Here is a 14,369-nt window from a genome sequence, read left to right as displayed (position 1 = left end):
ATATAATAAACAACAGATAATATACAGAGGAAAGAAACGACGGAAAGAGGAAAGCTGAGAAACATGTGAACTACACATGGTCTCTGCACGAGAAGGTGCCACACACGTGCTCTCCCTCTTCCTGCCTTTGTTGCTCATCCAGGAAACAACGAGACCATCTGGGGCTGTGGCCGCAAACTTTAGGCTATTGCGGCTAAACGACGAACCTTCTCGACGTGAGACTCTTGTTGTCGAAGGTCCCGCCTGGGTTGTTATATTCTGCCTTTGAGAAATGAACCTCTAATGCAATACACCGCATAGCAGTCTAGCCTATCGCCGTGGCTGCTAGCCACTTGTTTGGTTCCAGTAATGTCCCCAATAGCTAATGTTTGTTCATCTCTAGTACTACTGTTAAGGAGATCCAGTTGGTTTTTGCTTGTTGTTTAAAGAACACTGCAACTGAAACGTGTATATCCAGACACGCATCATGCAGAGCTAATTCAGGGAGATAATAAAATACCAGGAAACTTTCGATGAACTATGAAATATTGTCTGCCTTCGGTGGCAACGAGTCACTCTTTATTGTTCTATATGGCAACTATGACAAAAGCGTATTTGACAAAAGAGGGGTGTAGTCATAATGGAGGCAGATGCATGCTACGGCTAGGATGGACGGGCAGGCGAGCGGAAGTAGATTATGACTCCAGCCGAATGACTCTACTTCGGTTTGCTGGCTTACGCAACGGACGTCTTTGTTGTGGTCACATGACTTGCACTTAAAATAATTCAACCGGCTGACGCCTTTGACGATCGTCATCATATTTGAAACAGCAACAGCCGCCGGCTACCAGTACAGGTCACAACGAGTATATCGCAACGCAGTACGTCTTGAACTTCATGGCTAATTAGCCCTATGCGTGGGTGCTTTCAGAACTTAGTTGAATTGTTGCTCATTCGAATGTATTTATTTGCTGATAATAATATATATTTGTTCGGCAATACTGGAACAACGGAAAAATGTAACGTTATATGATGATGCCAACATGTTGCCGATGAAACGTATGATCTAGTCTTGTTGCCAGTTGAGCTGAAGCATTCAAGTCGATTCCGATGTAGTACTGTTTCCTTACAAAAGGCAGACATTTGTCGTTCTGAGTATCAGGCGATCTGTGTTAGACCTCAGTTTCAATACTCTTTTCGCAATAAATGTTTTGAACAAAATCGTCTGGTTTTCAAAGTCCAGCAATCTATGATATGCAGAGCAGTCGCTAGGTACCATATTTACATCTACTTGCACTGTCGTTTATATACAATTCAGATTGTCCTTCACCTTATTCTGCAAGGTCGAATGTCTTTTTTTACGAATAGTGTAACATCACTTTCTTCATAGGTTGAATTAGAGAAAAGTTGGATTTTTCTAAAGGTGAGCAAAAACTTTTTATTGCTTTCTATTACGCAGAGAGTGGCCGACTCTACGAGAGGCTATGTTACGGTTCCATACGCTGGTTGTATCTTTTATCATTTATTAAAGAGTCAAATTTAGCACCGTCAGCCAGGTAAGAGTCAACCTGTTTCGGTATATGATATCTACGCTTGAAGCGCAGATTACACGGGCATACAGTTATCTCTTGTGCAGTGGCTTCATGAGCGATTGGCAAAGTTTGTCAGTGGTGTCCTTACTTGTTCTTTTACAATTTTCTATATAAGACAAACTCGGTGTTCTGAAGCCATTTTTTTTCAACTAGGTAATCAAACTAAAGTTTGAAATATAGGTGTGGAAATTGAGGGTTCCAGAGTTCGATAAGCCTGACTTATATAGGTTTTTGTGGTTTAAGTTATGCGGTATAGGTACTTGTAATATATATAATTACATAATTATATAATTATGTATATAGATCCGACACTTGGGATGCCATAACTACAAAAGTTACTTCATATTACGTAAGTTGCATAATGCCGATCGAAAATACAAAGTAATTTACACTTACGGTACGTCCTATCATGGACAATAGTATGATCGGGTCGTATTGATGACGACTAAATTAAACGTTGCAATGCTTTTGCGATTAATACGTTTTCAATGACAATCAAAGACAATCGATTTATCGGTCTTTCGAATATCGGCTCAGAAGGATATTATTCAGACGTTTGTAATATGTTTTTAACTAAAGCTCGTTATAATCTAAAAGTTTAATTGGAATAGTTGTGAGCTTATTCAGCCCGGCGAACAGTGTGGCTCCTCATAAGAATTATTGTCCTCGATAAAAAGAATTATATCTGATCTATGGATTTACATTGTCCCGATCTCACCAAGATTATATTTTGGTGAGATCGGCTTTTACTTTACAAAATTATACAAATTATGCAACAACAAAGGAACGACGATCATCAATAATGAGATCCTGTAACCCTACTGCCAATAAAAAATCATAGTTCTACGTTTGTGGTTCAATTAGTAGTTTGATTCATAGTAACATCATCATATTAGATGATTGTTAACTGCACATGGCATGATTTGTTATCTAACCTATGCTTATGTGAGACAGCGGATATTTCTGTTTGACATAATCTGTTGAAACGTACAATGCTATATATGAAGCATTACGAGTAGCTGAATAATTTCGGGTAAAATATTTCGCAGACCCACCAGCAATGAGAGCATTATTCATGCTGATGATTTTTACAAAGCCGACTACACTAAAGCGTCTTTATCCATGCATAGTATGAGATGCCGTGTCTCGTACACATGCTCGATTTCGTGTACTCAATAATGGAAACCTGAGAAATCATACGTGTACAATGCTGCATAAATATTATGTTTTCGTGTAAGCTTTTGGGTACACTTGATGTGCGAGATATCTGTTTATAGCATGATTCCCCACGGCTGTAGCATATATATTGCTCTTACACGGTTTACAAGCTTCTAGCGATAAATAGCTAGAGAACTAGCGAGTTTCGATAAAAAGTGCGAATTATCATTAGCGTTTTCGAATGCTAACCAAGCCGTGCCGTAGGTCCGTTAGTGAACACAGAGGATCTGCCCCGGCTAGATTTAGTGAGGAGAAGCCCTTTATACTATACTGAAAAATCCGACAAGTTGCTTACACAAAAATAGCTTAAGGTAAACAAAAAGTAGCATTTCGTTAAGTGCATTTGCAGCAGTGGCATAAGACCCTCATAATTTATTTATCTTTGCTAGATAGCCTTCTCTTTATTGATAACAAATTAAGAACATGGTGTTTAATGCAATAAATGTTAGGTCTAATAATTTTATGAACTCCTGTGTCCAGTACTTCCGGAGCCGCTTTATTACTTTATTTGTTTTATCATATAAGGCCATGTAGCAACGGCATCAATTCGCAGTAATACTTAGGTGGAATCTGTTGCAGTATCAATGCATGTTTGTGCCTTTCGCGATAAGTTTAAAATCATTGTATTGTGTGCGCTACAGGTATCTTCTCGAACACAAGTGGTTCAAACAGTGGAAGAAATATGTCGGCTTTGACACCTGGGAAACGCAAGATGTCGGCGAACCGACGGCCAATCCAGGGCCCATCGACAATTCGGCCCTCCTCAAAGGTGAGTTTGATCAATAAAAATAATAATGGTCAGTATTACGAGTATAATTGTCTTGAAGATGTACATAGTTTACCTATGCTTGAAGCCTGAACAATTGTCGTTATTGTGTTCAAACGTATATTGCTAATTTAGAGCAGGTTTTTTCATTTTTTTTTATTATTATTTTGCAGAAGGGGTTTGTATTAGCCTTATATTCATACAATATCCCAATTTCTGCATCTAAAGCCGTTATCGTCGATTAAAATCCGTCTGTACATAAAAAAAGCAACTTCTAAATATAAATTCTAGTGTAGAGACTTTGAAGTAAATTATTACATTTTAATGAGCTCACAGTACCCCTTGGATAGCTGCAAATATTGTAAGTATAACAATGAAATAAACTAAGCCTTAATTTTTTTTTTAATTGGTGTTACATAAGTGGAGCTTCGCCACTTGAACCATTACCGAGTCAATTCATATTAATTTCGATTAATAGAATCCCGCATTGCAATATTTACCTTAATTTTCTCAGTTCGATTGTGTAATCAAGAACAACATCGGATGAAGCTTGTACTTTGGAGTACGTATTTAGCAGTTCAGTGACTAGTCAGCGATCATATGTGGACGCCCATCGATAAGCCATAAAGTCACAAAGTAATTTTCCACAAACACTATATACACGAATATAAAGATCGTATGGCTTTTTTGAGAATGAATCAGGCCTAAATCTATCTGACTTCAAATGAACTTGAATAGGGTCGTATGCTTTGCCGCCAGCTGATGCATAGAACTTCTGGCTTTTCAATTTGGGATTTCGTAGTATATTTACCTGACATTGTGTTGAGCACAGATAATGCTAAATGTGTTAATAAAATGTAAAACGGAGGTCATGGGGGATGATCGTTAGATAAAGTAGCACACACATGGAATCATGTTTTTTTTTTGTTAGTTCAAGAAGTGGTTTGTGAAGAGGATGCTTAGTTTATTAAAAGTGGGCAAATATATGGACTATTAACCTTGCATCTGTTTTATGCCACACTAGCTGTGATGAAAAAAACGTGAGTAAGGAAGACTGTTCGGCAATCCACAACTTAAAAATGCATAAAAAAAAAAGTTTAAAAATCCATTTCCCATTCCCAGTGATATTTTGAATTTGCTCACTTCGATTATGCTGCACCCTGTTTTACATCAGAAATCGTCACAAATGTCATAGCTGGAAAGATTATATCTGTAACGTCTTAACCAAATAGTTAGTTCACTAGATACATTTGTGAAGTGTGCATTAGCGTTACACTAAACAAACTACAAATGTCAAAAAGCAGTATGTCTTCCAACTAAAATGCATGTATAGCTTAAGTTGTGTTTGTAATATCGTGATAAATTGAGTTGCAGACACCAAAGATCCTGAGGATTTACGAGAACATCTCATCGACGAGCTGGACTACGCTTTAATGCCAGAGGAAGCCTGGGAAAAACTCGTAGAATGGTGCGTTCTCAGATCAAAAGCCCATATAAATTATATGCTCGCGGGACGTAATTAATGTTATTACGACCGTTTGTAGTTTATGTAACCCGCGAATACGTAATTCAGCTGGGCTTTTTTTGCGATACTACAGTATGGCCTCTGTTACCACTATTCTATGCATTACCTTCAGGTAACAGTTTTACGTGCTCAGCGATAACAAACCGTATGCATCTAACAGTTAGAGCCAGCACTGTTGCTTTTGCTATTGGGTTGCCTTTAATTTTGTGCCTGTGTTGTTTCAGGTACGGCATTGTAGCGAACCAGAGTCCAATTGCTCGTACTGTTGTAGATTATGGAATGTTTCTCAAGAACCTGAGAGTTGAGATCTACAAAATGGAACTTAAAATGTGTTTACATCCAAACATCGATGAATTGAAGACTTCCAGGTTTTCAAAGGTTGCCACGCTTGAGGAGGTTGAGAAAGTAAGGATCTGATTCTGTTTTTTGCAGAACTGAAGAAAATGCTGATCTTATTATTCTTATAAGAACTATTGTAGTAGTCATTCGTCAACAAAGGTTTTTTAACCCTGTCAATCAAACGTCCGTAGGTTGCGCGTTCGCTGTTTTCGGTAGCCGATGACGCGAGCACTCGGCTCTGGTACCGGTTCAGTACAAACACCCTCGAGATGATCACAGACAAAACGAAAACAATTCAGGATGAGTCGCTCTACTCCGCGCAGGTTTATTGCTAAGCTTTAGTACTAAATTAAGGAATATACCATACGCATTAAAGCTACTTCCCAACTAATCGTTAGTGAATATGTGGAAAAAGATGTGAGAGTTAATCTGAATGATGTAGAAGAATGGTTATTTATAAAGTGTATACACACAATAGGAAAATCTCTTTGATAAGCACATTTTTTTCATATTGGAAATATTGAGTACAACACTTTAATATCGTAGCCTTTTCTCCATTCTGTTATATTACTTCTATTTTCTCCATTCTGTTATATTACTTCTATTAAAAAAAAATGTTCTCTTTTGGCAGGTAATCTCCTTGTACAATGACGATCTTCTTTTTGTTTAAATCGCACCATCGCTATCGTTTTTTTCAAATTCAGTCAGTTTCATCACTACTAAGTAGCTTATGTATAAAGGTTCCTTATTTTATATATTATTATTACATACCCAAACAATTAAACAAATTTAGTTTAACTGCCGAACGTTTTGTTACAGGTCGTTCTGTTAGAGGTTCAAAATGCTGACGGTTCATGGCCTCGGAACACTCCATCGAGCGGGACTTCATCCACGGGTAGACTGGCTGGACTTTCTTATGCTGGTAGTGTGAATTCATCGACAGGCGGTGCCCAAAAGAACAACCCAAACGCAGGTAGCAGTAGCAGTAATGGGAGTCCTTCAGCTAGTTCGGCTACGGCCAGTGGTTCTTATCGGTAAGTGGCTTCGTCCCTTACCATCATCGGCAACAAAGGTTGCTGCCGCTTCTTCTAACAGTATGGCTACAGGGAAAAGGCCCCGCTGGGTTAATTTTTTTGCTTGAACATAATCTGATTCGTCAATAATCTGATTTGAATAGAATTATTAATATCAGATTTAAAATTGAAAGTGCACAACTAGTTCAGAGAACAAATTTTGTTTTTAAGGAACACTAAACATTCGATGAACATTTTTGTATAGTTGTCTGCGTTGTTATTGAACATTTATTTCCATTTATATACGCACTTGTAAACAGTCATATGTGCAATAGGCTTATAATTATAGCATGTACAGTTATGTATCGTACTGTCCGTATATTAAGTGAGGTTAACCATATTTTAGCGTGTTCTAACGCCTCTGTATTTCTATTGGACTTGGCTTTTATTGTTGCCTGGGTTTCGATTTCCAGAAATACAAGGTCAACAAGTGCAGGACTCTGTGGTTTACTAAATTTAGGAAACACTTGCTTCATGAACTCAGCCTTGCAGTGCATGTCCAACACACCACCTTTGACAGAATATTTTCTCTCCGATCGTTATTTGGATGATTTAAATCGAGAAAACCCGCTGGGAATGCACGGAGAAATTGCGATCGCTTATGCTGATATGATCAAAGCCCTTTGGGGCGGCTATACTCAGACGTACGCGCCTCGAGCTTTCAAAGAGAAGGTAAAATTCTTCTCGTTCTTTCTATTAGGTTTCTTTTTACATACTTTGCTAGGTTACCAGGAAGACATCGACGAGTTTATAGTTTAAATAAAATGCTTGAATATTCATATGCATTTTTATGCTCAGCAACAGATGATACATTTCGAGGAAGACGACAAAATATTGGTTAGTAAACAGGTTGCGTAACTTTCATTCCCAAGCCGAGGACTTAAACTATATATTATGATGAACACAGCCTATAAGTAGTTAATCTGTTCTACTTTGTATTCAGTTTTTGTAAACAGGTATACAAAAGGTCAAGTTAGCAGTGTGTTATCATCCTTGCATTTGTTTTAGGTTGGGCGATTTGCGCCTCAGTTCCACGGGTATATGCAACAAGACTGCCAGGAGTTAATGTCGTTTTTACTCGATGGACTTCATGAAGATTTAAATCGAGTGAAAAAGAAACCCTACATTGAGGCAAAAAACGCCGATGGCAGAGCCGATCGCGTCCTCGCCAAGGAGGCCTGGGCCAACTACCTGAAACGTAATGATTCCATCGTTACAGATACGTTCCACGGACTGCTCAAGTCGACGCTCGTCTGCCCAGATTGCAAGCACGTTTCGGTAACTTTCGATCCATCGTGTTTTCTATCACTACCCTTGCCACAACGCAAAGACAAGATAATCAATGCTGTCGTCTTTAAGAACGAGCCTGCTAAACCGCATAAGCTACGAGTCCACGTACCGGTCTATCCTACGAAATGTACAGGAAATGACTTCTATAGTATTGTAGCAAGGATCACTGAGTTACCCGCTGAAAATCTGGTTGCCGCTAACATGGACCTCTTTGACAAACGGGTTAAGTGGATCATCGAACCGAATGATGAAGAGATCGACGACGTGGTCGACACCATTTACATCTACGAACTACCGACTAGCCCCTGGACAAATGAAGGCTCGTTGATCCGCGTATACATGCGAGAGATAACCAGTCGAGGCTCAGGCGAACTGGCGTTTTCGACGGCGGCCATGTTCGGCATGCCATTTTATCTGTACTCACCGACAAAGCATGTCTCCGTCAATGACCTCTATGAAATGGCCTCGGGCTGGCTGAAAGGCCGATTCGTCAACTTCGACAGTGCTGAAGCAGACGCAGATCATCAAACCAGCGACGATGAAGATGAGCCAATGGACGATGAAAGCGCGACAGAAGAACCAGGTCTCAACAAGGAGAACGGTACACAAAACTCGAGCCGAGACAAAGAAAACCAAGTGTCCGGAATGGCATCGACGTCCTTATCCTCGTCGATTCGGCGAAAGAAGCGGCTATTCAAGGTAAACCTCGTAAATGAAATGTGCAACACGTCGCTCAACGAACAGGCAAAGGCGTCCAATGGAGAAGTTCAACAAGGTGCGGCAGCCGCACGCGATTCTGACGGATCAGCCGACGGCGAAGATACCTTGATATTAACGCCAAAAGCCTATCTTGCTCTCGACTGGCTGCCGAAAGATAAACAGGCCGCATATGAAGAGTGTTCCGTGTTAATGATGCACTCAAGCTACATTAATAGCGGACCGGCTAATAAACGACCCGTTCGGCTCTGGGAGTGCCTGAAGCTTTTCACAACAACCGAAAAGCTTGGCGCAGAGGACCTGTGGTACTGTCCTGCCTGCAAAAAGCACCAGCAAGCTACGAAAAAATTCGATTTGTGGTCACTACCTAAAGTGCTCATTATTCATCTAAAGAGATTCTCATACAACCGCTACCTCAGGGATAAAATCGATACGTTGGTCGACTTCCCCATCACTGGATTAAAAATGGGCCAAGTAGTACTTGATCCGAAACATAAAAATGCCACTTACGATCTTATTGGAGTTGCAAATCACTACGGTGGTATGGGCGGAGGACACTGTGAGTATTCAGTATTTTAATGGCTTAAATAGCGCTGAATTCCTTGTGTTTCTAGAAGATTATAGCAAAAGATACGAATATGGATTGGTGCAGAAGCCAGAAAATAATGAAGATATCGAATATAGTACGATTAGTGTTGCAAAAGATATTTTGGTAATAAATTCAAGTAAGATAATTTTGTCTTCATTTTGTTTGTGTTCATTTCAATGCAGTGATGCTCATTGCATTGAAATGAAACCGATACATATACACTCTAGAGCTTCATTAGCTGTAAACAAAAATTATTTTCTATTTAAATTACGCTTTTTTCATCGCTTTTGACATTGTTTTGATATGTTTTTTTGCTTCATTATAGATACGGCGTATGCGAAGAACAAATTAACCAATACATGGCATCATTTTGATGATGCGACAGTTTCCCCCATTAGTGAGAACAACCTTGTGGTAAGTGTTTGGGACAAAAATCTTCCAGACAGTGTTATACGAGACATTCGTCTCGTGTAACATTGTTATAAGTGGTTCAAGGTCTTTTTGTGTGTTTTAGTTTCGTTTTCTGTTACACTTGCCAACCTCTACCGATTGTGTAGGAAAAACACTTTTGAATTACCGCAAAAAAAATTAATCGTTTTCAAGAAACTACTTCATTGTTCACTACATAATGAATACGATGGATTAGTTTCGCTTCCAATGTGCTTACATACATGATACCCAAACAAGTATTGCAACAGAATTATTTACTGGTAATACAAAACGTTAAAATTAGTTTTGTCTTTGCTGTTTCATGTGGCGATGTTTTTGCCTTTCTGCCGATGACAAAATCATCTGATCTATGATGATTTTTTTAATGGTTCAACGCAATCAGTCGAAAAATGCGTATGTGCTATTCTATATGAGACAAGATCCGCCGAGCGTGCGTACCCGTAACGGTACAGAGCAAGCCAACTCAACGACAGTACCAACCTCTAATCCGACTCGGCCACAGAGGCGGTCGGCGACACAGAGAAATAGCTGGACGTCCGAATCCGAGGAATCTATGTCCTCGAACGAAGAATCCGATGATATGGACTATGATGCATGATCGCGTCGAAAAAACATAGTCAAGAAACTAGGCTGAGACTAAATACGCGGTGTATGCGGTTTAGTATGGACCTGCGCCGGGCCCATACCAGACTAATGGTATGAACACGATGCGTGGGCTTATATCATAAGTTATGAACCCACGCACTTTTCAAATTGCCATTAGGTAGCTACCTGCACAAGGAATGCTTCTCGTGCTTAAAAAACTGACGACCGCGGTATATGGAGCAACAAGGGTAGACAAGCTGTTCTGCTATCAGAGGGAGGTTCAAATGGGTGCTGTCAGAAAAAAGCAAAACCGGTCTAGTTAAGGCGTGGATCACGTTCCCACGGTCGCACGCCCATAATCGGTTCAGCTTTACACCGAAATGTGCTGTAAAATAATTCCTGTAAGAGTTTAAGTGCTAGGAAAAAAAAACTATACCGTCTTTTCTTGTGATGTGAAGCTTCGTAGCGTTACCGAACACAATTATTTTGTTTCCCTTGGAGTGATGAATGAAAATATTCTTTTCATTATTGATAATGCGCAATCAGGCACAACTTTATTTTGATGCAAATCATCCTGTTATTTCTTAATTTTGCACAGAATATTTTGGTGGTGGATCGGAAAAACTAACAAGATTAAGTGTGCATTCATAGATCATAGCAAGTACTATTGACCTTATGGGTAAATCGAGGGGTCGTCATTTAAAGTATATAGGGATGGGCCCGGTATATTTCCATTTTTTTGCGACATAGACCCGTCTTGTCTGGGTGAAAAAACATACCAAGTCGGAAGATAGGGCCATAATGGCTAGCACAAATGCTGCTTGGCAGAATACTCCATAAACACATCGGTGAGAGGGTTACCTGATACTGAGGAATTGTGACCAGAGAGGGTATATATACTACCTGTGTCTGTGGATCGATAATGACAAAGACATAAAAATTAGTGAAAGACGAGTTTTGAACGTAATCACCACGTTCAATTAATTTTATCATCATTATTATTATATTACTAATACTAATAGCGATAATGACATGATAATAGCAATTGCGGCCGCCTTATGGTAGCGGTCTGGGTAAGACAACACACGAACGAGTCTTTTTGACGAAGTGATCTTATTATTATCATTGGATCATGGCAATTTAACAACAGCAAGCAAATGACAAGCGAAAGAAATAAGATAAGTAAAGCGGAACAAGTAAAAAATCAAATTTTGGAATATTTGATTATATGCTTGTGTGTGCGTGAGTGTATTTGAATAAATGCGTTTGTGCAAAAAAAAAAGGACGGCATTGATATGACCATGTAAAATTGATGGGTAGAAGACGAAAAAAATTACTCGTCGTAGGATATGAAAAAACGTTGTCGTAGTTAAGGTAAGAGTGCCTAATTGCATCCTTTAGACTACTACTGTATCATCAAGGGTTGACGTTATATTTCACCTCTACGTGTGCTACGATAAGGGCGGATGTCTCGGCTGCTGATGTGTAGCAGCTGCTTTTCCAGCCAGACGACGCCAGCGGGATAGGTAATTAGTTTTATATCTTTATTATAATATTAATATTTATAATATAATATTAATTCATAACGAAACGGTAATCACAGAAGTAAGCAAACAATAATTGACGATAATTAGATGAACAATAGTACTAGTAATTAAAGTGTCAGAGCAAAGGCACATTAAAGGCATAATGTATGTTGAAACTTACAGAAAACAAATAAAACAAAAGTTATAGATGAGTGCAAGTATTTAGGCAAACCGACACAAGAGTTGCTGAAAATAATTGACAATACAATACAGCAAAATTATATAAAAACAAAAACACACATTATACATACTCGGAAATTGAAATAGCTTTCATATTTATTCAATATATTCTAGATACTAGAACTAATTTATTATGCTAATACTATTGTCCTACTTCGAAACACTGAGAGCATTTTTGAAGCGGATCCCTAGTTTGTTTTGTCCCATTTTGTCGGCACCAGTTACAATAGCAGGAGCGACACTACAATGAAAAAGGGAAATGGGCCAGAGGTCAAAAAGGAGCCAAGGTTGTTTGTGTGCGACCATCAGATGGTATTTGATACATGGCGGTACATGGCTAAACGGTTAACGGCGTATAGTGTGATATGGTAGCTGGTATTTCGCACAGATATAATGGAAACGAACTATTCTAATTATTATATTCGTAGTAACAATGAGTTGACGATAATTATATCAATGTGCGCGACAAAGTGTTAAAGATAAAACAATGCTAGTAGTAGAGAAGAGAATCGAGAGCAAATAAAACGAGAGCCTGAAAAAAATCAGACGCAGTATTCCGATTGGACGGGAGGAAAAACAGCGGCGACATGCATGCTCTAGGTAAATTAGTTCCAATGATGGAGGCAAACATATAGAGTTCAAGTTCGAACTGAAAAATAGCTGATGTACGGTTGGTCAAGCAGGTGCCGAAACATATTCACAGAGAGTGGAGTAGTAGAAGGAACGAACGTAAACGGAGGCCAAAGGATATGGAATGGAAATAGTCATAAATGAAAAATCGATTAAAGTTGAAAGGACTCTGGGCATCGTGAAGTGAGAATATTAGCATAAGCAAGCAGAAACAGATTCGAGGTGATACCCATATAAGACAAACTGAGAAATGATTAGCAACTAAGTAGGTATATGATAACGAGGTAACAGACCATAGCTCATAATATGAGCTGCGAGAAAGTGTCGTGCAGAGAACAAACAATCCATTGAGACTAATATTGCAAGACAATAGTGAATGTTAACGAACAGGTAGCCATAGAGCGAAAGGGCGTATTGCCGTGCATATGAGACAATTAGGAGAAACAAAAGACAAGAACGTACATTAAAGTAGACTTAGATTGCCAAGTAGGTCAAGTTCTACGCAGCGCCCATTGAGACCCCGTACTCATTCTGCACTCAAGATCTCTTTTTCTCATGTCAGTACCATCTGAGGAATGTTTTTTTTCACTTTTCTGGCGTCAGCCCCGCGTTCTACCACTGATGCTGTTAGCGAGGTATAGGATCAGTTTGTCACTACGCCTATAAACTACTCCGTGAGACAAGTAGTACAATAAGTGAAAAAAACAAGTTTCGAATTAACGAGTTTCGCAGGCTGTCAATTCAACTTCAGCGCCACAACTACATTGCTTTTATTCTCTGCTAAATGCTGAACCTAAATATTTGTTATTAAGTTGAGGTAGATAAATATTGCGTCACGAACAATAGAAATTGTAGCAATCGAAAGGAACTCACATAAACCGAGCGATTTTTTTTATGAAAATGAGAGTAACAATCGCAGACATCAGGAGCGAAAACGGAAGATTTCAACAAGGTTAATAAAAATGAAAAAAAATCACACATGTACAGCGCGTACGTAGATGCTGAATCAATGGAATAGAATAGGCCAAGGTTTAGGTTGAAGAGCCGTTGAACAGAGCAAAAAGATTCAAATCTTATCAATCATGCTAGTAGTAGCACGACGCTGATCACGATGATAAGATATTAATGAAATAAATGAGATGTTATAACTTTCTTTGTAGGTCTAATACTTATGCTACGCATGTTAGTATAAATAGTAACAGAAGGTAACAATGAACTTAGAAATTATTGATTAACCAGTATTTAAATACTGGTTGATCAATAATCACCTACAGCAATGAAATCAGTTTAAAAACGACAAATAAGTGGCCCCAGGAAAATCTTCCTACAAAATCTCAGTTTTCTTGAAGTCTTTAATGAATCAATCTATTCCATTAACAGAGGTAGGCTGGAGACCGTGCTTGAATTCTTTATTAGATTATTCTTTGGTTTCAACCAAGCAGCTGATTGGTAAGGGCTTCCCGTTACGCGGATAAAGGCAGCTCCGGCGTCAACTAAATGTTCCTGCAAATTACGACTGAAGACGTTGTTAACATCAAATTTGACGTCATCGCACCAGGCCTGTGGACTGAACGCAAATAGCGTTTTCGAACTGTATATAAGGGCTACAGGATACAGCAAATGTGAAAATGTTTTCTTTCGAGAAAAACGCAGAAATTTTATTTGCAACATACTGAATCGGATAGACGCAGCAAATTAACGTGTTATTCACCAGAGCCCAGGAATACTCACCGGGAACAGCTACAGACATGATTCGGTATAAGGTGCGCTCTCAGTGTTGAACTAAACTTTCATGGCTAACATAGGGAAAAACGGGTTCTGCTTCTAATGCGTCCTTGGATTTTATCACC

General features: G+C 39.0%; 1 protein-coding gene across 1 annotated transcript in view; it reads left to right on the top strand.

The window, feature by feature from the left end:
• Nucleotides 1-13,672, top strand: part of LOC111269488 (ubiquitin carboxyl-terminal hydrolase 4) — a 16,789-nt gene extending 3,117 nt beyond the window's left edge. Inside the window, exons 2-10 of the mRNA XM_022849111.2 lie at nucleotides 3,431-3,558; nucleotides 4,930-5,023; nucleotides 5,305-5,485; nucleotides 5,611-5,742; nucleotides 6,239-6,453; nucleotides 6,906-7,164; nucleotides 7,501-9,058; nucleotides 9,414-9,502; nucleotides 9,921-13,672. Of these exons, the coding sequence (XP_022704846.1) occupies nucleotides 3,431-3,558; nucleotides 4,930-5,023; nucleotides 5,305-5,485; nucleotides 5,611-5,742; nucleotides 6,239-6,453; nucleotides 6,906-7,164; nucleotides 7,501-9,058; nucleotides 9,414-9,502; nucleotides 9,921-10,136 (2,872 nt within the window). The 3' untranslated portion in view covers nucleotides 10,137-13,672. The remainder of the gene's footprint in view (nucleotides 1-3,430; nucleotides 3,559-4,929; nucleotides 5,024-5,304; nucleotides 5,486-5,610; nucleotides 5,743-6,238; nucleotides 6,454-6,905; nucleotides 7,165-7,500; nucleotides 9,059-9,413; nucleotides 9,503-9,920) is intronic.
• Nucleotides 13,673-14,369: the final 697 nt, after the last annotated feature.

This window comes from Varroa jacobsoni, unplaced genomic scaffold (assembly GCF_002532875.2).
Source record: "Varroa jacobsoni isolate VJ856 unplaced genomic scaffold, vjacob_1.0 scaffold_1388, whole genome shotgun sequence".
NCBI lineage: Eukaryota > Metazoa > Arthropoda > Arachnida > Mesostigmata > Varroidae > Varroa > Varroa jacobsoni.
The sequence above is the reverse complement of the archived record's forward strand: the minus strand, read 5'-3'. Positions and strand labels throughout refer to the sequence as shown.